Here is a 24,642-nt window from a genome sequence, read left to right as displayed (position 1 = left end):
CTTGTCACATCATCTGCAAGATCAGAACAGGAAAATAGGACATAACCCAATGAACTCAAGCAAATTGTTCACAGTATCTAAGCAGATTGAAGACATTGGGAAAATAATAAGGGCAGGTATTCAATTGGAAATTTTCATTTTTTTTTTGCTATTTAAATACTATGTATAACAAAAGGAAAAGGAACTATTGGAATTCTGTCTTTCAAGTACAAAGTAAATCAAAAAGGGTTTTGCAGTCATCCAGTATTATGTAAATTTGAACGATCATTTCTACAGCCAATATTGAGAAAAACTGTTGCCTGTGGCATAAATGAAATATACCTGAGAAGACTGGGATAGTGAGTTCTGGGTAAGTCCTTGCCAATTCCTCTGACAGCTGATAGTAGGAAACAGAATAGAGATGTGGCAATGGAGAAGGGTGATTTAGTATTCCATCAGTTCGCTGCACTTCCAGCTTGTGGGCATAGCGAAACAGCTTGGGCTCCAAGATCTGCAGTAAGTAAAACCAACAAGCAAAACATTTAAAAAAATCTAGATCAGGATATCTATACATTGGTGTTTTGATATTTGGGAGACTTTTAAAGGCAGGGAGAGAAGCAGCAAGGCAAAGAGGTTTAGAGAGCAGCCTTCAGCCACTGGATGGTTTATCATAACTCTTTACTGCAAGCATTATTTTATAATTTTTCATAAGTTACATTATTCAGAAATATTATCAAAGCACTTGCTTAAAAACACTACAAAATGCCACTGCAACTCTTAAACATGATTTTTTTTTTTTAAAAAGGCAAGTTCAAAATTTACTTCAATTATCTAGCTCATCTAAAAATGATTTGGTCAATGTCACCATGTGCTTTTAGCATCAAAATCAATAGATGCTCTTAGAAGTATCCCCACAGAGGAACGCACAATCATCCTGCCATCATTCAGGGCTCCTCACATCTTCTTTTATTTTTAGTCTATTCAGAAACACACCTGCTATCAAGCTGAAGAAAAGTCCTAGCTTTGTGTTGTGAGATTATAGGAGTTCCATAAAGTCTACTGAGTGAGGAGACCACTGACAATGCAACATTTTTCAGTACTGCACTGAAATGTCAGTTTAGATATTTCCCTGGATTTTGCAGAGCTTTTGAAGGCAAACTGTCAACGTTCGCCATCATTACCCCTCTGAAACTTACCGAAACTTCAGGATTTAATGCACGGGCAGATTAACGCAGAAATCCTGAAGTTGCAGTCTGTCGCTCACTGTGCTGTGCAAAACCCACCCCACCTCTGCAGTGAAATCAGTTGATCTGGTGAGAGCATCCCCTTTTTTGGTTTCACATCGCTGTAGAGACCCCATAAAAAGTTGGACCTTGTTCAATCAGGTATAATAAAAACAAGAAATGCTGGAAATACTCAGCAAGTCTGGCAGCATCTGCGGAGAGAGAAGCAGAGTTAACGTTTCAGGTCAGTGACCCTTCTTTGGAACTGGCAAATATTAGAATTGCCAAAGGTTATAAGCAAGTAAAGTAGGGGTGGGGCAAGAGATAACAAAGGAGAAGGTGTAGATTGGAAAAGGCCATAGAATAGCTGACCAGAAGGTCATGGAGCAAAGGCAAACAATATGTTAATGGTGTGTTGAAAGACAACGCATTAGTACAGATAGGGTGTTAACAGACTGAAAATTGAACAGCTGCAAGTACAGACATGAAAAAGAAACAGTGGGTAAGCAAACTGAACAAACTAAGATGAAATAAAATAAAGATACGAAAACAAACAAAAAAATGCAAAAAAGAAAAAAAGGAAAAGAAAAAATAACTAAAAATGAAAGTAAAATGGGGAGCCCATCATGCTCTGAAATTATTGAACTCAATGTTCAGTCCGGCAGGCTGTAGTGAGCCTAATCAGAAAATGAGATGCTGTTCCTCGAGCTTGCGTTGATGTTCACTGGAACACTGCAGCAAGCTCATAATAGAGATGTGAGCATGAGAGCAGGGGGGAGTGTTGAAATGGCAAGCATCCGGAAGCTCGGGATCCTGCTTGCAGACTGAGCGGAGGTGTTCCGCAAAGCGGTCACCCAGCCTGCATTTGGTCTCCCCAATGTAGAGGAGACCACATTGTGAGCAGCGAATACAGTATACTACATTGAAAGAAGTACAAGTAAATCGCTGCTTCACCTGAAAGGAGTGTTTGGGGCCTGGGATAGTGAGGAGAGAGGAGGTAAATGAGCAGGTATTACACCTCCTGCGATTGCAGGGGAAGGTGGCATGAGAAGGGGACGAGGTGGTGAAGGTAATGGAGGAGTGGACCAGGGTGTCGCAGAGGGAATGATCCCTTCGGAATGCTGACAGGGGAAGGGAGGGGAAGATGCGTTTGGTAGTGGCATCACGCTGGAGGTGGCGGAAATGGCGGAGGATGATCCTTTGGATATGGAGGCTGATGGGGTGGAAAGTGAGGACAAGGGGAACCCTGTCACGGTTCTGGGAGGGAGGGGAAGGGGTGAGTTTAGAGGTGCGGGAAATGTGCCGGATACGGTTGAGGGCTCGGTCAACAACAGTGGGGGGGGGGGAATCCTCGGTTGAGGAAAAAGGAAGACATATCAGAAGCGCTGTCATGGAAGGTAGCATCATCACAGCAGATGCGTCGGAGACGGAGAAACTGGGAGAATGGAATGGAGTCCTTCCAGGAGGCAGAGTGTGAAGAAGTGTAGTCGAGGTAGCTGTGGGAGTCGGTGGGCTTATAATGGATATTAGTAGACAACCTATCCCCAGAGATGGAGACAGAGAAGTCGAGGAAGGGAAGGGAAGTGTCAGAGATGGACCATGTAAAGGTGAGAGCAGGGTGGAAATTGGAAGCAAAATCAATCAGGTAAAGCTGGGTTTTTAACTGTGATCTGAGTAATGACGATTGCTGAACAACAGATCTGGCCCTGAAGAAGTAATTTTATATTTGTGGAGTGTTGTTAAATACCACCATGATGATTACTGACTAGATTTTTTGAACTACATTTTCAATTTTTTTTAAATGTTTGTCCATGATAATTTCAGTTTCTACCTTTACCCAATGTGTATGTCCCAATCTTAATTTTGCTGTATGCAAAATTTTTCAAGTGATTTGATTTTGGTGTTCATTTCCTGGTTGGCTATCTGAGAATTCTTTAACGTGTTTGGTTGTTTGGACAGTTTGATGACATTACAGCAGCTCTACACTGGGATTCCCCATTAAAAACCCTACAATCGGTTGCATGGTGAGAGAGGTAGATCACTCAGTGAGCCATTCTTTGAGGTCAATAGCAGCTTCACCACTGATGCTTATCAGGGTGAACGTAATGCAAGGGAATTATATATTTTTTCATTTTTTCCACTCCATGCCTACATCAGCAAACCCAGACTAAATGAGTCACAAGTATTGTAGAAGGTAAAGTTCTCTGTGCAACATACCTTAATACCTGAGGAACATCCACAACTACCAGACCAGTTATCTTTTATGTTACTGTCAAAATTGAAATTTACACTGATTTGGCACATGTATGGATAATAAATTAGTGCCAAATTCACAGTACTACATAACTGAATTCAGGATTGGCACACTGGGACCACAGTCAGTGTGATTTCCTCAGGCAGGTGGCCTAAAGCTAGACTAATATTGTGTGAAAGTGTAATACAACAGCTGGATCCAGCAAAGCTCATCAGAATCCAATGCACAAAATGTCTACAGAGGTCAGTAGCTTGGTGAGGGCACCAAAAAGCTCTCACCTAATTTGCAGAATACTTATGGAATCACAGGAGGCCATTCAGCCCCTCATGGCAGTGCTGGCTCTTTGGAAGAGCAGTCATGTTTAGTCCCGCACTCCATTTTTTGTCCATAACCCTCTAAGTTCCTCATCCTCAAGTACCAGTCCAACTCCCTTTTAAAATTATTTATGGAATCAGCTTCACCACCTTCTCAGGTAGAATGAAAGACCAGTCATCAAATCCTTCAATAGGCTTGAGCCAAATTCCAGCTGCATTTGCTGGATCTATCTGGTACTTATAAATGAAACACATCCTATCTTGGTAATGTCGTAAACAATTAGGCTAATAGTAACAGACTTCAGAAGGACATAGACTGGCAAAATGGGCAGACATATGACAGATGAAATTTAACACAGAGAAATGTGAAATGATACATTTTGATAGGAAGAATGAGGAGAGGAAATATGAATTAAATGCTACAATTTTTAAGTGGGTGCAGGAACAGAGAGACTTGGAGGTGTATGTACACAAATCTTTGAAGGTGGCAGGACATGTTGAGAAGTCTGTTAAAAAGCAGATGGAATCCTTGGCTTTATTAACAAAGGCAAAGAGAAAAAAAGCAAAGAAAGTTATGCTGAAACTTTATACAACACTGGTTAGGCTGCAGCTGGAGTATTGTGTTCAATTCTGGGTACCAGATTTTAGGAAAGACATTGAGGTCTTGGAGAGGATACAAAAGAGATTTCCTAAAAAGGTACCAGGACTGAAGGACCTCAATTATGTGGAGAGACTGGAGATGACGGAGTTGTAGTCCTTAGATTCCATCCCTCTCCCTGACAACTGGTTGAACCAGACTGAACAGCATTTTTAACACTGACATGAGCATCCAAATATATATTCATGCCATCACCAAATGGTCTAATACCACCTCTGTTACACTGCTTGACTTCCCCCATGCCTTAGCTCATCTGCTGCTGAAACCCTCATCCATGCCTTTTTTTTTATCACTAGACTTTACTAAGGAATTTCTAAAGCATGCTCAGGAGAATGTTCTGCACCAGGATGTTTCCAGTCCAATGAGGAAGGAGGCATTGCTGGATCTGGTTCAGGGGAAGGAGGTGGGACAAATGGATCAAATGGCAGTAAGAGAACATTTAGGGGACAGTGATCATAGTAGTATCATAAGATTTAGGTTTGCTTTGGGAAAGGACAAGGGGCTATCCAGATCAAAAATAATTAATTGGGGGAGGGCAAATTTCAATTGGGTGAGAAGGGATCTGGCCCAGATAAACTGGAAACAAAGATTACATGCAAAACCATACAGAATAATGGGCTGCCTTTAAAGAGGAGACAGATTAGGTACGATGTGGACAAAAAGCCAAAGCTCCCTGGATGACAAAGAGATAGTAAGGTGAAGGAGAAAAAGGGTGCCTATGACAGATGTCAGGTTGATAAAAAAAGTGAGAACCAGGTTGAACACAGAAAGTTCAGTCGGGAAGTGAAAAAAAAAATTAAAGCAGCAAAGAGAGAATATAAGAGACGAGACTGGCAGCCAACATAAAAGGAAATCCAAAAGTCTCCTATAGGCATATAAATAGTAAAAAGGTGGTAAAAGTAGCAGTTTGATTATGGACCCAAAAAAAGGATTTATGCATGGAGGCAGAGGGCATGGCTGAGGTACGAAATGAGTACTTTGCCTCTGTCTGACCAAGGAAGAAGATGCTGCCCAAGTTACAGTGAAAAAGGAGGTACTTGAGATACTAGATGGGCTAAAAATTGATAAAGGAGGTATTAGAAAGGCTGGCTGTACTTAAAGTTGGTAAGTCACCGGGACCAGATGGGATGCATCCAAGGATACTGAGGAAAGTAAAGGTGAAAATTGCAGCGGTACTGGCCATAATCTTCCAATCCTCCTTCGATACAGGAGTCGTGCCAGAGGACTACAAATGTTACACCCTTGTTCAAAAAGGGGTGCAAGTATAAGCCCAGCAACTGCAGGCCTGTAAGTTTAACCTCATTGGTGGTAAATCGTTTAGAAACTCAAGACAAAATTAACAGTCACTTGGACAAATGTGGATTAATTAAAGATAGTCAGCATGAATTTGTTAAGGGCAAATTGTGTGTTTAACTAACTTGACTGAGTTTTCTGATGAGACAGTTGATGCGGGTAATGCAGTTGATGTGGTATACGTGGACATCTAAAAGGCGTTTAATGAAATGCCACATAACATGCTTGTCAGCAAAGCTGAAGCCCAAGCTTTAAAAAGGACAGTGCCATCAAGGATACAAAGTTGGCTGAGTGACAGGAAACAGAGAGTGGTTAACAGTTGTTTTTCGAACTGGAGGATGGTATATAGTGGGGTACCCTTGGGGTTGGTATTAGGACCACTGCTTTTCTTGATCTAGATTAATGGCCTCGACTTGGGTCATTATTTGAGTCAAAATTTGCAGATGACACAACGTTTGGAAGTACTGTGAACTGTGAGGAGGATAGTGATAGACTTCAAGAAGATATAGACAGGCTGGTGGAATGGGCAGACACGTGGCAGATGAAATTTAATGCAGAGAAGTGATACATTTTGGTAGGAAAAACAAGGAAAGGCAATATAAAGTAAAAGATAAAATTCTGCGGGAACAGAGGAACTTAGGGGTATATGTGCACAAATCATTGATGGCGGCAGAGGGGTAGGTTAAGAAAGCGGTTATAAAACATACAGGATCCTAGGCTTTGCAAATAGAGGCAGAAAGTACAAAAGCAAGGAAGTTATGGCGAACCTTACAAAACACTGTTCAGCCTCATCTGGAGTATTGTGTCCAATTCTGGGCACCATACTTTACAAAGCATGTGAAGGCACTGGAGAGGGTGCAGTAAAGATTTACGAGAATGGTTCCAGGGATGAGACACTTCAGTTACATGGGTAGATTGGAGAAGCTGGGGCTGTTGTTCTTAGAGAAGGTTGAGAGGATATTTGATACAGGAGTTCAAAAGGGCGGCACAGTGGCGCAGTGGTTAGCACCGCAGCCTCACAGCTCCAGCGACCCGGGTTCAATTCTGGGTACTGCCTGTGTGGAGTTTGCAAGTTCTCCCTGTGTCTGCGGGGGTTTCTTCCGGGTGCTCCGGTTTCCTGCCACAAGCCAAAAGACTTGCAGGTTGATAGGTAAATTGGCCATTATAAATTGCCCCTAGTATAGGTAGGTGGTAGGGGAGTATAGGGACAGGTGAGGATGTGGTAGGAATATGGGATTAGTGTAGGATTAGTATACATGGATGGTTAATGGTCGGCACAGACTCAGTGGGCCGAAGGGCCTGTTTCAGTGCAGTATCAATAAATAAATAAATAAATAAAAAATGATGAGGGGTCTGGACAGAGTAGATAGGGTAGAACTGTTCCCATTTACAGAAGGGTCGTGAACCAGAGGACACCAATTTAAAGTGATTGGCAAAAGAACCAGAGGCGATATGAGGACAAACATTTTTACGCAGCAAATAGTTAGCATCTGAAATGCACTGTCTGAGTGTGGTAGAGAGAGAATCAATCGTGTCTTTCAAAAGGGAATTGGATAATTAACTGAAGAGGAAATATCTGCAGGGCTATGAGGAAAGGGCAGGGGAGTGGGACTAGCTGAGCTGCTTTTGCAAAGAGCCAGAATGGACATGAGAGGTCGAATGACCTCTTAATGTGCTGTAACCATTCTATGATTCTATGAATGGTTTTGATAGATTAAATAAAGAGGAACTGTTTCCAGTGTTAGTAACCAAAGGACACAGAATTAAAGGTGGTTGGCAAAAGAACCAGAGGTGACATGAGGAAACTTTTTTTATACAGCAAGTTGTTGTAATCAGGAATCACTGCCTAACAGTGTGGTGGAAGTGGAGTTAATAGTAACAATAAAACAAAAAACGATAAATACTTGAAGCAGAAAAAAAATTAAAGGGCTTTGGAGAAAGAGGAGGGCAGTCGGATTAATTAGGTAACTCTACCAAAGAGCTGGCACAGGCACAACAGGCAGAACAATGTCCTTCTGTGCTATATCATCCTTTGGACGAGGTCATATGGCTACTCACAGCTTTAGAAATTTTTTTTTACACCCAACAAAGACACAGCAAAACTAATTTCTAAGAGATATGGAATCTTTATTTCTATGTGCTTAGACAGTAGCAATGGAGCAAAAAAAGCCTAGGAGTGACATGAACAAATACTATCTGACAACAATTGAGATGCCATTTGTGTAGTAGTGCACACAATTTCAACCTGTAATATAGTTTTCAGAAAGAAAAAGTAAACTACCTTAAGACACACAGACACACAATATCTTTGTTTAAATGCACAGTGGTTTTCCATATTTACTGATGCTAATCTGGATGTTTATGAACTTATGAGAATTGTCAAAACTAAAACCTTTGAATTAATGGGTCTCATTTGCTACTTGACGCATATTAAATGGAGGCAATATTACAAATTAAATAATTTTGGCTTTATGCTTCCCAAATTGGGGTGGCACAGTGGCGCAGTGGTTAGCACTGCAGCCTCACTGCTCCAGCGACCCGGGTTCAATTCTGGGTACTGCCTGTGTGGAGTTTGCAAGTTCTCCCTGTGACCGCGTGGGTTTTCGCCGGGTGCTCCGGTTTCCTCCCACAGCCAAAGACTTGCAGGTTGATAGGTAAATTGGCCATTATAAATTGCCCCTAGTATAGGTAGGTGGTAGGGGAATATAGGGAAGGTGAGGATGTGGTAGGAATATGGGATTAGTGTAGGATTAGTATAAATGGGTGGTTGATGGTCGGCACAGACTCGGTGGGCCGAAGGGCCTGTTTCAGTGCTGTATCTCTAAATAAATAAATAAAATAAATGCCATAATATCTAGATTTTGAATCAAGAGAATTTTTTTGCTGATGTTTGATAACAGAAAACAAATATATATTAAGAGTTATGTAAGACATTCAGTTACTCATTGGGTGACACTGCTTTCATTTCAAATCATTCACAAACCTGCAGCAGTTGCATGGCAATTTCATAGATCTCTCTGGATGAATCAGCTGCTTTGAAAAGTATCAGGTTCAGAAGGGTCACAGTGTCAAACTGGTAATCCCTGTGAGGAAGTGCCAGAAGAACATACAATATTATTAAATTTACAGTTAAACTTTTATTTAGTCTTATTATTAGTTTAAGTAAAGCACACATGAACAGAAACAAATACTAAATCAAACAGCATGATCCCAAGATAAATATGTCAGTTTGTTTACACAGAATACGCACACAATAGTTAATGAAGGTCAAACTTGAAGAGCTTGTTTAAGCCAGAGCACTACCATCAGAAATAAACTGAAGCCACACTATATGTATAATGAAAAATTTGCATACACCAATGTAAGGTCATTAAATTAAAAAACCTCATTACAGAAAATTAACTTTTGATGATCCGTAATTAAAGATACTAGCTGCCATCATGGCTCCTCAAAAGATTTAATACTTGGCCAGTATACCTTTACATGATTTAAATTTTTATTTCCACAATTTTGTGAATTCTAGTTAAACACAGGTATCGCACCAATTTTGACTGCACAGTGTGAAAAAAAAATAAGCTTGACATTATTTTCCACTGTAGACACAATTGTGCACTTCAAGCAACATTGCAGTTTGTAACTAGTTATAGTTCTCTATTTAAGATATCTTCATTCATGGCTTCAGATTGCACCATTCATGAAGGTGAGCAGTGGAGTCTGCAGCGAGTACTCTGCCAATACCCTCTGTAACTGGTAGCTAGGAGCTGTACGAACATGGTACAGGTTGGTTCTGAATTTTCCTCATTGGAACTGCTTGTTGCAGATAGCCCGACTGAAGTTGGTAGTTTACTGAAAACCACACGTGAACTCGATTCAATAGCTCAGCACAACCAAGAGGAATTTTAAAAAAGTTTTCCAACAATAGATAGTTCAGAAGCATAAAAGTAAAATACTGCGGGATGTTGGACATCTGAAATAAAAATGGAAAATGCTGGAAACACTGAGCAACTCTGGTAGCAACTGTGGAGATAGAAACTGAGTTAACATTTCAGGTCAATGATCTTTTGTCAGAAATGGATAAAGTTAGAGATATAACAAGGTTGAAGCAATACAGAAGCAGGGACAGGGTGAGGAAAGAACAAAAGGGAAGGTCTATGACAGGGCAAAAGGCAGGAGAGATTAAGTGACAAAAAGGATAATGGTGCACAGCAAAAGGGTATGGCAGTGTGACTAGGAAAGAAACAAAAGATAAGTCTAGAGGAGGTTTAAATGGGCACAGCAGAAGGCTGTAAAGTGCCAAATCAAAAAACAAGGTGGTTTTTGAGCTTCCAGCTAGCTTTGTTGGAACAGTGTAGGAGGCCAAGGGCATAATATGAGTGGAAGTGGGGTGGAGAATTAAAATGACATTCAACTAGAAGCTTGGGACCATGCTTGCAGATGGAACAGAGGTATAAGAACAAAGAACAGTACAGCACAGGAACAGGCCATTTGGCCCTCCAAGCCTGCGCCGATCTTGATGCCTGCCTAAACTAAAACCGTCTGCACTTCCAGGGACCGTATCCCTCTATTCCCATCCTATTCATGTATTTGTCAAGATGCTTCTTAAACGTCGCTATCGTACCTGCTTCCACCACCTCCCCCGGCAGCAAGTTCCAGGCACTCACCACCCTCTGTGTAAAGAACTTGCCTCGCACATCCCCTCTAAACTTTGCGCCTCTCACCTTAAACCTATGTCCCCTAGTAACTGACTCTTCCACCCTGGGAACAAGCTTCTGACTATCCACTCTGTCCATGCCGCTTATAACTTCATGTCGCCCCTCCACCTCCGTCGTTCCAGTGAAAACAATGAGTTTATCCAACCTCTCCTCATAGCTAATGCCCTCCAGACCAGGCAACATCCTGGCAAACCCCTTCTGTACCCTCTCCAAAGCCTCCACGTCCTTCTGGTAGTGTGGCGACCAGAATTGCACGCAATATTCTAAGTGTGGCCTAACTACAGTTATGTACAGCTGCAGCATTACTTGCCAATTTTTATAGTCCATGCCCCGACCAATGAAGGCAAGCATGCCGTATGCCTTCTTGACTACCTTATCCACCTTCGTTGCCACTTTCAGTGACCTGTGGACCTGTACGCCCAGATCTCTCTGCCTGTCTATACTCCTAAGGGTTCTGCCATTTACTGTATACTTCCCACCTGTATTAGACCTTCAAAATGCATTACCTCACATTTGTCTGGATTAAACTCCATCTGCCATTTCTCCGCCCAAGTCTCCAACCGATCTATATCCTGCTGTATCCTCTGACAATCCTCATCACTGTCCGCAACTCCACCAAACTTTGTGTCGTCCGCAAACTTACTAATCAGACAAGCTACATTTTCCTCCAAATCATTTATATATACTACAAACAGCAAAGGTCCCAGCACTGATCCCTGTGGAACACCACTAGTCACATCCCTCCATTCAGAAAAGCACCCTTCCACTGCTACCCTCTGTCTTCTATGACTGAGCCAGTTCTGTATCCATCTTGCCAGCTCACCTCTGATCCCGTGTGACTTCACCTTTTGTACCAGTCTGCCATGAGGGACCTTGTCAAAGGCTTTAGTGAAGTCCATATAGATAACATCCACTGCCCTTCCTTCATCAATCATCTTTGTCACTTCCTCAAAAAACTCAATCAAATTAGCGAGACACGACCTCCCCTTCACAAAACCATGCTGTCTCTCGCTTGTTGGTCGACAGCCTATCCCCAGAAATTGAAACAGAGAAATCAAGGAAGGGCAGGGAAGAGTTGGAGATGAATTATGTAAAGACGAGGGAAGGGTGGAAATTGGAAACAACTTTCATGAAATTTTTCAGTTTGGGATGAAAGCAGGAAACAGCACCAGTACAGTCATCAATACACTGGAAAAAAAAGTAAGGGAGGGGATTTGATTAGGACTAGAGCAAAGGAGGTTCCACATTACCCTCGAAAGTGCAGGCATAGCTAGGATCCATATGGGTTCCCATAGTAACACCTTTTATTTGGAGGAAGTGGGGTAATGTCAAGGGAGAGGTTATTCAATGTGAGAACAAGTTCAGCCAGGCAGAGGAGGGTGGTGGTTGATGAAGACTGGTTGGGTCTCCATTCAAGGAAGAATCAGAGGGCCCTCACACCATCCTTGTGAGGGGGTGGCAGGGAAGAGGGAATGGACATCCATGGTGAAAAAGAGACGGTTAAGACCAGGAAATTGCAAACTGCTAAAATGGTGGAGAGCATTGGAAGGGTTGTGGATGTAGGTGGGAAGAGACTGGACAAGTGGAGAAAAAACAGAATGTGTATAGGAAGAAATCAGTTCCATGGGGCAAGAACAGGCTGAAACTATGGGTCTACCAGGGCAGTCCTGTTTGTGAATCTTGAGAAGGAGGTAGAACCAGGCTGTGCGGGGTTGGGGGTCTATAAGCTTGGAGGCCAAGGAGCAAAGATCTCCCCTCCAGAGGAGATGAGGTCAGTGATAATATGGAAAACGATGGCTTGATGTTCGGTGGTGGGGTCGTGGTCCAGGGAAGTAAGGAGGCATTGGAGAGTCGCCATTCAGCCTCCGCAAGGTAGAGCTCAGTTCGTCAAACAACAGTGTCACCCTTGCCAGTAGGTGTAATGACAACATTAGGGATGGACATGAAAGAACGGAGTGCTGCAAGTTCAGAGGGAAGTAGGTTAGAGTGAGTGAATGGAGTTGAATAATTGAGACAGCCGATATCACACCAGCAGTTCCCAATGTAAAGATCTGGAGAGTTAAGAGGCCAGAGGAAGTGGTCCAGGTGGAACGGAAATTGTGAAAACGCGAGAAAGGTTCTGCTGTACAAGGGCAAGATTCCTGGCCAAAAAAGTGGGTGCGAAGGTGAAGACAACAGAACAGGAGTTCAGCATTGAATTTTGAGCTCTGCACATTCAGGTGGGGAGGTAAATGAATGAGCTGAAGCCTTTACTTAAGACTGATTGTTTGAGGTTGGGGAGGTGGGCAGACGTCAAAGGGGATAGTGAAAACATGACAAAGGGTAAGATTGGAAGGATAATTCAGAACTTACCTCCCAGTGACCAATTGAAGAGAATGACGTTTATTTAACTGAATCAGCCTGATGCTTATAATGTTCAGCTGAACTACCCCAGTTACAGCCGAGTGTATGAGCATGTGTTTATTATTGTTTAACAATCAATATGAGAACAGTTTAACTCATACCTGTTATGAAACACATTGGCTATTGCCTTGAAACATCCAGCTGCCACACGTCTTGAACCTGTATAGCATCGATCTACAGCCCAGTACATCAGATTACTCTGGTCTGGATTCAACTCTAATAACAACATTACAGCTTCACAGCCTAACTGATGAACCTAAAGGAAATGTGCAAACTACAGAGTTAATATTAAAGCTATAGAAGTGAATTATTTCACATAACAATGCTGACTGTTACAGGCAGGGTCAATTAATTATACAAGCTAATGCAGCTAACAGCTTGGTTTTAACATGAGCACCTGATTAAATTCAATCTCACCATGAAAGACAACAAACATAATATTAGTGTATCTTGTAAAATAGCAATCGTTACAATATTATCTTTAACTGTTGAATTTTCAGATCATAAGAGACCAAAGACCATATTCAAGTTTATTTGATTTTTCATATTATTAAAATTATTACTTTTATACATGGCATTTATTGTATATATTTATCATTTATGAAGGATGTATTCCAAATAATTCTTACCTTTTTTTCTTGGGAATCCAGGATATTATCCAACCACTTGTACAAGTAGCCATCAGATGACAGACCTACGTTATCAGACACAGGTCCACAACATAGTACAGCTGACATAGCCTATGGTGATGAAAGACAGGATTGATGCATATGATTCAAGAAAATAATTGTGACAACAACATAGGTGTAGTGATAACAACGGTGTCTGTAGTACAAGGATTGGCAATATATTACTATTAGATATACCAATTGTTCATACGTTGGTTAAGTTTAAGGTGAAGATAAGAAATACAGTTAACTGCCATCACTTATTTGTACTTAGTCATGATATTCATCACAAGGCTCCAATTATTTTTTAAACATTCATTTTTTAAAGTGATTTTATTAGGGTATATTTTGCACTGCTTAGTGCACTAGAATCACCTGAAAGTCAGAAGTGCCACCAAATAGACTCGCTTCCATACACAAATCTTAGATCCATACATGTTAAGCAGGCTCCATATCAGGAGTGGAGCCTCACAAAATTAATTGCATTATGTCTTCTTAGAAGCCTATATGAACATAAGAAATAGGAGCAGGAGTAGGCCATTTAGCCCCTTAAGCCTGCCCCGTCTTTCAATAAGATCATGGCTGATCTGTCCCAATCCTCAACTCCTCTTTCAAACCTGCTCTGCATAACACTCGACTCCCCGAGATTTCAAAAATCTAATAAGAACATAAGCCTCCATTGTAAGAAGTAGCATATGCAGCCAACAATAGAGTGACATTATGTAGAGGGTTCCCATCAATATTCCTTCTCATAACATTGGGGTCAATGACTCCACGTATCACACAGACATCTTCACCAAGTATAAACAATTCAGGTGCTCTCATCACATTCAATTTGTACTCAATTAGCATCTATCGCTGAGATAAACAGCAGCATCCTCAGTGCATTAGTACTGTCCCATCGTGATAAGAATATCATATGCTCCAGAGACACAAGTTCAAATCCCACCATGGCAGGTGGGGGAATGTAAATTGAATTAATTAATAAAACTGGAAAAAAATGCTAGTCTCATTAATAATCATCATGAAACTACTAGATTGTCATAAAAACCCATTTGATTCACTAATGTCTTTCAGGGAGAAAAATCTGCTGTCCTTACCTGCTCTGGCCTATACACAACCCCAGACATACAGCAATGTGGCTGATTCTTAACTGCCCTCTGAAATAGCCTAGCAAGCCACACCGTTGCAGGTGGCTCACCAACACCTGCTGAAGGGCATTTAGGGATGGGCAATAAATGCTGGTTGTGCTAACGAATTTTTTAAAAATAGGGACTTCAGTTATGTGGAGATACTGGAGATGCTGGGGTTAGAGCAGAGAAGGTTAAGAGGAGATTTGAAAGGTGTTCAAAATCATGAACAGTTTTGTTGGTTTAAATTCAGAGAAATTGTTCCCAGTGGTAGAAGGGGTGGGGACCAGAGGTGATTGGTAAAACAACCGGAGGCGGCAGGTGAAAAACATTTTTTATGCAGAGTTGCTGTGATCTGGAATGCACTGCCTAAAATTCCAGTTAATGGCTCACAAAGAATGTGCCAAAACAAGATGAAAGAAGAACGATACTGACTTGAGAGTGTTGAATATAGCAATCCTTTCACATGTGCGGATGCCACAACCATGACTAAAATAAAGCTGAAAATTATTCTGTTGCAGGTATTAGGCACATACAGTTTCATTTAGTGTCACATGTAATAAAAAGACATTATGGCTTTCACTGCCACTGGTATGAAATTAAACTTCACTTGACCTTGCATCTAGACGGAAGCATTTTTTATGCAAGGAAATGAATTCTAACATTTTCATTCTTCCTTAGATAAATTAGCTGGATTATGAGAATTTTTAATGAATACGTTGTTGGCATATGCACTAATGTGTTCATTTTTAGTACGTGGTCCGTTTAAAGAAAAACATTGATCAGTAATATTTGTCAAATGACAGGATGCAATTAGCAGCACACAATATAACACTATTACACATAGATCTGGGCTTAACAAAACATTTGGTGTATTGTCAGTGATCTTGTCTTGTACCTTTAATGCAGAATACTGGTGCCGGTTAATTTGCATGTTCCTATCACTGTATCTGTCCAGAGGAGTAAACATTATGCTAAAGGGTCCGGCCCAGTGGCTGAACAACATAAATAGACTATGGCGTAGACTCTGCTGTGGAAAGATAGCCCTGCGTTGGTGCACTGTAAGGAAAGACAAAAGAGTAAAATGAATCTCAAAATATCTCCTGGCTAAATTAAGTATCCTTTACCTTTAAAATGATTTGAACAAAAAGCCCCATCTGATGGATAAGAGTAAAACAATGCTCAGAGAACTGTTCATTTTCTTTGGCTCGAATCAGATTTTGGGTCCAGTGAACTCTCACATTCATAGATGAAGGGTTACATAGAACATATTAATTTCAAAACTACACTAGGTTTGATTAATTTGACTGGTAAAAATTAATACCTCAACAAAAAAAACATATATGCAATTTTGACAGTTATACAAACAATCCTTCTGTAAGAAATCTCAGAGAACATTCAGCAATGATGATTTCTGCCCTTATGATATAAAATTCAACCAGTGCTCAGAGTAAGTTAAGCTAAGCACTGGTGGCAGAAGCAGACCCCCATCACAAATGAATTATGTAATATATATTTGTTCCATATGAAACTACAAATAACACAAAATACAGAGAATTTAGAAAATGGACACTTAGTGAGCTATCCTCTTAAACTGAGTTCCTTTACATGGGGGGGGGGGGGGGGGGGGAAGAAAAACATCATATTAAAACTATAGAGAGATAGTTTCAAGCTGTGGCCTTTGTTGATGAGATCTAGGCAGAAGCTATTAATATCAAGTTTGTTTGCCAGTACCTTGAGTTTTTGAAAGACATAATATGTAAGTTCGAAATTATGGGAGAAGAGACTTTTTAAATCTTTGATTCCTGCTCACACCTACGTCTACTTAATTGATAGAAATAATTGGCATTCTGATTACTGGACTAAAATCCCCACTACTAAGAGCGGGTACATTGCTGTCAATGCAATTTTCCCACTATATGCAGTAGGCATATTTTTTTTAAAAACACATTCTCCACCTCTCCAGTGACTGAAGACGGCTGGGCAACCTGAATAGACCGACAGGTAAGCACACTTTAATGAGGTGCAAACAGTTGCTTGAACTGCCCAAAATAGTCCACACTTATAATACAGTTTAAGTGGCACCATAGTGGTTGACACCTGTGAGAATGACAAATGGTTAGCACCATTTGCCTGATATAGGCAGCTGTATTGAGAAAGAACCCGGTGGTCTTCAAATAAGGCTGTCTCTACTTCAAAGGCGAAAAGTTTTCTGTTCACTTGCTATCTAACTAAATGGTAAAACTGATTACTATGATTGCATGCCTTCTGTGATCTAGTGTTTTAAAGTCTGCCTTTGGAATAGCTAGCACATTACTAGTTTTCCTCCATCTTCAGTCCCTTTTCTTATTAAATATTTACTATATTATTGAAACATGGTACGTTATGTACTCGCAAAAGTTATGATGTTGTAGTTTATTTATAATTTAAAGATTTACTTCCAATTAGTAACAGGTAATAGTTCTTGTACCATTTTCCTTACTTCATGTTCTCATTCTTGAGGGACCAGTTATACTATAGAAATGTAACTAAACTGGTATGGTGTAACTGCAGAGTTAAGGCCCGACCTGATGCTGGCCTAATGGGATTTAAGCTACAACTAGTATTGATGTAAAGTAAACTTGCACTACATTCAATAAACAATTGTTGGGTAAATACACTCCAAGACTGAACCAGGTTAAGATAAACTGCACCTCTTGTTCTTATATTCCAAATCAACTAAATATTACTGCCAACTAATGAGAAAAAATTAGATCACGTTGGTTAGATTACACATTTATACTCACAATGCATATTAGTTAATAAAAATTTTCACATTAGCACATTGCTTATTTTGTAATTATGCATACCTGGTACATTTTGAATGATATTTGCCACCAAAGCACTGAAATGGCATCGGATATCCTTTAATGTGTCAGAATCCTTGTCATTCTCAGCTTCAAGCAGCTGCCTTGTTAGATCAACATACTCCAACAAAGTGTTATTGAGGGAATGTGTTTCATTATCAAGACCTCCACTTCCACTGATATTTTGGGGGGTGGGGGTGGGGGAGAAAAACAAAGATACGTAAGCAAACTAAAAAGACAAACAAAGCAAACCAACTATGAGAAAAGCCTACGCCCTCATTATACCGGGATATTTGAGAGAAATTTAAGCTGTTAAATTCAGAGTGAAATTTCAAGCAATGAACAGACAAACTGCCCTTCAATTTTAGCTGTTCCTCCTCAAATCAGAAACACAAATTCAAATGTTCAACACTGAAATGATGCCATGGTGTCTCCAGACTAACAGACAGCCCGAACAACATACCTCCAAAACAATGCACATCCTGATGCCACAAAGTGCAATAAATTTACTCGATCTACTTATTAGTACAAGTCCTCCCAACTCCCTGATAACCCCCCTGCACGAGTGCTGCAAGTGGATTGAAATGTGTCCCTAAGTGAAGTAGGCTATACTGATCGGGAGCTTTGGTTTCCTTCAGAATTTGGAACACCATATTGCAAGTAAATATCTATACATACGGTAGTATTTATGATATATATGCTGGGACATGCTTAAGCACGTTATTAAGTTTAGGAGAAAACTGGAGTTTCGTCAACAATAAACTGAGAAGGCTGGATAATGCAAGTAAAGCATTTTAATATTCATCATTCATATTGACCGTCTTAAGTATAACAAAGGCTTTGTCTCTTTCCCAACTAACATTTTAAAATTATATCCATAGTAGAGTTTCACCACTTGAAATGATAGCCAGTTATGAAGAATTACCATTGACTAATGCAAACTTCTGTTCAAATAACAAGTCCTAATGACAATAAAGATTAAAACAAAAACTGTTTTACAACTTAACAGACCAAAGCTACATAAGGCTCTCTACTTTTTATATTAAAAGTGTAAACAAAATTTCACAGCTATGTGCAAATTAAATCTGAATTCCTTGCCAAGTAATGACAGCCACTGGCAAGTTGCAGCTCATATCATTTTTGACACAAATTAATAATGCTTTCAGAAAACCAGGCATGAAGTTAGGAGAAACTATTGTACCTCGGTCCAAATTTTTTCCAAAGTCAGGAAATAATGTTCAGTATAAAGCATAAATATGTCCTTCCTAAGCCTTTCCTTATTTCTCAGTGATTTTTAAACCTTATAACATTGTTTTGTGAACACTTCCTTTCTATGGCCTGAGAACAAAATGACAAACAGCACTGAACTACTGCTTCTAAAAAGTATAGTCAATATACAATTTGGGAAATGGGACCCTGATTATCTGGCACAGTGGAACAATACTTGGCAAATAACTGAAACTGATAGATAATCAAGACACTCCAAATATAGAAAATGAATCTATGCACAAAAATAGTGACCCATCCCACAACATGAGATATGAATGCAAAGGATAGACAAAAGAAATAAGTATTTATATTATATTTTATATTTATTTTAATAATGAATAATTTTAGAGTTGGTGGAATATAACCTCTAATCATATCAATATTGTTGCCACCATGTCATTTGTCACGCCCTCCTTATGAGCAGCATGGTTCACTGATGTCCTTTAGGGAAGGAAATCTGCTGCCCTTACCTGGTCTGGTCTACATGTGACTCCAGACCCACAGCAATGTGGTTGACTCTTAAATGCCCTCTGAAATGGCCGAGCAAGCCACTCAGCTGTATCTAACCACTACGAAGTCAGTAAAAAAGAATGAAACTGGACGGACCACCCGGCATTGACCTAGGCACCGGAAACGACAACAGCAAACCCAGCCCTGTCGACCCTGCAAGGTCCTCCTTACTAACATCTGGGGGCTTGTTGGGAGAGCTGTCCCACAGACTAGTCAATCAACAGCCTGACATTGACTGTAAGGTATGATTCCATAGTATAACTATGTCCCAGAGCTGCCATCGCCATCCCCAGGTATGTCCTGTCCCACTGGTAGGACAGACCCTGCAGAGGTGGCGGCACAATGGTATACAGTCGGGAGGGAGTTGCCTTGGGAGTCCTCAACATCAAGTCCGGACCCCATGAAGTCTCATGGCATCAGGTCAAACATTGGCAAGGAAACCTCCTGCTGATTACCACCTACTGTGTTCCCTCAGCTGATGAATCAGTACTCCTCCATGTTGAACACCACTTGGAGGAAGCACTCAGGATGGCGAGGGGGCAGAATGTACTCTGGGTGGGAGACTTCAATGTCCATCACCAAGAGTGGCTCGGTAGCACCACTACTGACCGAGCTGGCTGAGTCCTAAAGGACACAGCTGCTAGATTGGGTATGCGGCAGGTGGTGAGGGAACCAACAAGAGGGAAAAACATATTTGACCTCGTCCTCACCAATCTGCCTGCCACAGATGCATCTGTCCATGACAGTATTGGCAGGAGCGACCACCGCACAGTCCTTGTGGAGACGAAGTCCTGCCTTCACATTGAGGATACCCTTCATCGTGTTGTATAGCACTACCACGGTGCTAAATGGGATAGATTTCGAACGGATCTAGCAACGCAATACTGGGCACCCACGAGGCGCTGTGGGCCATCAGCAGCAGAAGAATTGTACTCAACTGCAATCTGTAACCTCACGGCCTGGCATATTCCCCACTCCACCATTACCATCAAGCCAGGAGACCAACCCTGGTTCAATGAAGAGTGCAGGAGGGCATGCCAGGAGCAGCACCCAGGCATACCTCAAATGAGGTGTCAACCTGATGAAGTTACAACACAGGACTACTTGTGTGTCAAACTGTGCAAGCAGCATGTGATAGACAGAGCTAAGCGATCCCATAACCAACAGATTAGATCTAAGCTCTGCAGTCCTGTCACATCCAGCCGCGACTGGTGGTGGACAATTAAACAACTAACTGGAGGAGGTGGCTCTACAAATATCCCCACCCTCAAAGATGGGGTAGCCCAGCACATCAGTGTGAAAGATAAGGCTGAAGCATTTGCAACAATCTTCAGCCAGAAGTGCTGAGTTGATGATCCATCTCGGCCTCCTCCTCTCGTCCCCAGCATCACAGATGCCCGACTTCAGCCAATTCGATTCACTCCACGTGATATCAAGAAATGACTGAAGGCACTGGACACTGCAAAGGCTATGGGCTCTGAGAATATTCCAGCAATAGGACCGAAGACCTGTGCTCCAGAACTTGCCACGCCCCTAGCCAAGCTGTTCCAGTACAGCTACAACACTGGCATCTACCCAGCAATGTGGGAAATTGCCCAGGCATGTCCTGTACACAAAAAGCAGGACAAGTCCAACCTGGCCAATTACCGCCCCATCAGCCTACTTTCAATTATCAGTAAAGTGATGGAAGGTGTCATCGACAGTGCTATCAAACGGCACTTGCTTAGCAATAACTTGCTCAGCGACACTCAGTTTGGGTTCCGCCAGGGCCACTCAGCTCCTGACCTTATTACAGCCTTGGTTCAAGCATGGACAAAAGAGCCGAGGTGAGAGTGACTGCCCTTGACAACAAGGCAGCATTTGACCAAGTATGGCATCAAGGAGCCCTAGCAAAACTGAAGTCAATGGGAGTCAGGGGGGGGGGTGGGTGGGGGGAGGGGGGTGAAACTCTCCGCGGGTTGGAGTCATACCTAGCGCAAAGGAAGATGGTTGTGGTTGTTGGAGGTCAACTATCTGAGCTCCAGGCCATAACTGCGGGATTTCCTCAGGGTAGTGTCCTAGGCCCAACCATCTTCAGCTGCTTCATCAATGGCCTTCCTTCAATCATAAGGTCAGAAGTGGGGATGTTCGCTGATGAGTGCACAATCTTCAGCACCATTCGTGACTCCTCAGATACTGAAGCAGTCCGTGTAGAAATGCAACAAGACCTGGACAATATCCAGGCTTGGGCTGATAAGTGGCAAGTAACATTCACGCCACACAAGTGCCAGGCAATGACCATCTCCAACAAGAGAGAATTTAACCATCTGCCCTTGACATTCAATGGCATTACCATCGCTGAATCCCCCACTATCAACATCCTAGGGGTTACCATTGACTAGAAACTGAACTGGACTAGCCACATAAATACCGTGGCTATAAGAACAGGTCAGAGGCTGGGAATCCTGCGGCGAGTAACTCACCTCCTGACTCCCCAAAGCCTGTCCACCATCTACAAGGCACAAGTCAGGAGTGCAATGGAATACTCTCCACTTGCCTGGATGGGTGCAGCTCCAACAACACTCAAGAAGCTCGACACCATCCGGGAGAAAGCAGCCTGCTTGATTGGCACCCCATCTACTAACATTCAGTCCCGCCACCACCGACACACAGTGGCAGCAGTGTGTACCATCTACAAGATGCACTGCAGCAACACACCAAGGGTCGTTAGACAGCACCTTTCAAACCCGTGACCTCTACCAAATAGAAGGACAAGGGCAGCAAATGCATGGGCACATCACCACCTGCAAATTCCCCGCCAAGTCACACACCATCCTGACTTGGAACTATATCGCCGTTCCTTCACTGTCGCTGGGTCAAAATCCTGGAACTCCCATGGACTGCAGAGGTTCAAGAAGGCAGCTCACCACCACCTTCTCAAGGGCAATTAGTGTTGGGCAATAAATGCTGGCCTAGCCAGCGATGCCCACATGCCATTATTTAAAAAAAAAATTCCAGCTGCCCCATTTTCTTTTGTCCACCCTCCCACCTTACTTGCCTGATGCCAGTAATCTTGCCAACCTCCTCTGCATCCTGCTCACTCTGCCCTCATTTCCCCTTTAGACTCTGCTGGTGGATTAACAATCACCACCCCATTCCACAGGATATCCATTCATTTGAAAGAAAGCCCATTTCCATCCATAATCTTATTTTGGATGATTGCATTGACATCCAGGCTTTGACAGACAGTTGGCTCACAGATGGTGATCCCTCACTCTTTCTTGAAGCCTCCATGCCTGACTACACCTTCCAGCACCTGTCTTGCCCAATTCACTGAAGTGACAGTGTGACCCTCATCTAAAGATCACATCTTGGTCTCACCTCCTAATCCTCTAATACCATTCCCTTCTTGAGCACCTCACTTTGGCGTCCCCTATAATATCCTTGTTTTCTGCCAATCTTCCAAGCCCAATCATGAGTTTCTCACGAAGATATAATTTCTCCTTTCCTCTCAAACTCTGCACTAAGGAATTCCTCATCCTCCATGATTTTAAAGTCCATCTCAACTCACCTTGCCAACAATCCTCTTTTGCTGCCCTCCTGCCCTCCCTTAATCTCTCTCTCCATAATCTCCTACCCATAATCACGGCCAACCCTTCGATCTCATCTCTCTACTCCCATGGTCTCAAATCACAGACAAGGCCTTCTTTGACCACTTCTTTGCATCCCCCACCATCCACATTACCTTGCCTCCTTCCAACCTCACTTCTTTTTGCACCACCCCTGAAATAAACTCCTTTCAAGTTTCTTACAACTGCATTTCCAAATTTCAAACTGTCTATACTTTTGTCCATCTGAGACAGACAGAGGCAGGCAATGATACAGACGTGGAGGTAGACATTCTTTGTGATGGAGAAGGTATTAGCTTGGAAGGTCAGCTCATGGTTGAGTAGAATACTAAGGTTATGAATTGCCTAGTTCGGCCAGAGATAGCGGCTAGGGAAGGGAATGGAATCAGCTGCAAGAATGCAGGAGATTGTGGCAGGGGCTAAAGATGATTCTTTGTGTATTGTCTAGACAGTGAAAGCTATTCAACTATGTGGGACTCCAGCATTGAGCCCAATCCTGAAATTTTTCCCTCCCTAGCCACAAGAACAGAGGTCAATCATATTACATTTCTTGCTAGCCCAGTTGAGATCAGCTGCAGGAAGTATACTGAGATCAAAGCTGGGATGTTTGCAGTCTCTATGGCTTAGCTTCACATCATCAATTAATAACCGTGTAATGCATCTTTAATAGAACATTTCTGTGCAGTTTCTTGATGTAGATTTGAAAGCTAATTGTATGTTTGTTACTTACCTGTGACTAATTACACCAGCATCTGCTAGCAGCTCAAAGATCCTCACGAGTTGCACTCGTAAAATATCTCGACGCCTGCGTCGTTTCATATTCTGCATTACAGACACAAACAATATTTATTTCCAGTGTTTTGAAGTTCCACATTAGCAATTTAAAAAATAATTTAACAGATGACAAATAATTACCATAACACTGTTTACAACAGAGTAAAATATCTTCATTCACTTTTCAATTTTTATAGTGAACAATTAAACTGTATTGCCTATTTATCAGTGAGATTCAAATATTATATAAACCAGTCTACACCCTATTGTGGAGGGTTGGTAAGAGAGGGAGAAGGGCAAAGGATAGGAAACGGAAGAGAGGAAAGGAAAAAGAGGAGGGAAAAGGGTGAAGGGGACAAAGAAAAGCAACAAGGAGGGCAAGAAAGGCTAATAGGGAAGGACGAAGGAAGGAGAGAGGACTTGCTGGCTACATGGACATGTGGCTTTTAAAACTCACAGAGGAGGTTTCATGGAACTGTAAAGACACGCTTGTACAAAAGATGGTGACACACAATCAGGTTCTCTGAATGAATTCATTAGGGTGGAGGTAGGGCGGGTGGAATCTTAAGCTTAACATAGGGTGGCATGCTACTTCTTCAGACGCAGCTGGTGGAGGGTTGGGGGTGCAGGAGGTGACTACAGGAATATGGGTGAGATATGGAGGCCCAGGCCATGGAAACTAGAATCATAATGCTATTAAGAAAGCCAATTCTACCTGAACCGTTAAATAAACTTTTATTCTGCACTGCCATCTTGTGGATTTATGTCAGCTGTGGTTCATTAGTAGCATTCCCACTTCTGAGTCCGTGGGTTGTGGGTTCAACTTCCACGGCAGAGACTTGAGCAAAAGGTTGAAGTTGACTCTTCAGTGTAGAACCGTGACAGTGCTGCATTGTCAGAACTTCTGACTCATCCGTCTTTCGAATGAGACATTAAACTGAGATTGTCCACTCAGGTGGATGCAAAAAGTCCCATAGCACTATTTGAAGAGGAGTTCTCCC

At 41.9% G+C, this 24,642-nt stretch overlaps 1 protein-coding gene across 12 annotated transcripts in view; it reads right to left on the bottom strand.

Annotated features, from left to right (window-relative positions):
- fryl (furry homolog, like) overlaps positions 1-24,642 on the bottom strand; it is a 655,772-nt gene that overhangs the window by 186,454 nt on the left and 444,676 nt on the right. For all 12 annotated transcript variants that reach the window (XM_068035582.1, XM_068035639.1, XM_068035630.1 and 9 more), the window contains 7 exons: positions 23,598-23,689; positions 17,484-17,656; positions 15,533-15,693; positions 13,466-13,576; positions 12,938-13,092; positions 8,705-8,804; positions 322-490 (listed from right to left, as the gene is read on the bottom strand). In XM_068035582.1, coding sequence (XP_067891683.1) covers positions 322-490; positions 8,705-8,804; positions 12,938-13,092; positions 13,466-13,576; positions 15,533-15,693; positions 17,484-17,656; positions 23,598-23,689 — 961 coding nt within the window. The remainder of the gene's footprint in view (positions 1-321; positions 491-8,704; positions 8,805-12,937; positions 13,093-13,465; positions 13,577-15,532; positions 15,694-17,483; positions 17,657-23,597; positions 23,690-24,642) is intronic.

This window comes from Heterodontus francisci, chromosome 1, assembly GCF_036365525.1.
Source record: "Heterodontus francisci isolate sHetFra1 chromosome 1, sHetFra1.hap1, whole genome shotgun sequence".
Classification (NCBI taxonomy): domain Eukaryota; kingdom Metazoa; phylum Chordata; class Chondrichthyes; order Heterodontiformes; family Heterodontidae; genus Heterodontus; species Heterodontus francisci.
This window is presented reverse-complemented; position numbering and strand designations above follow the sequence as displayed.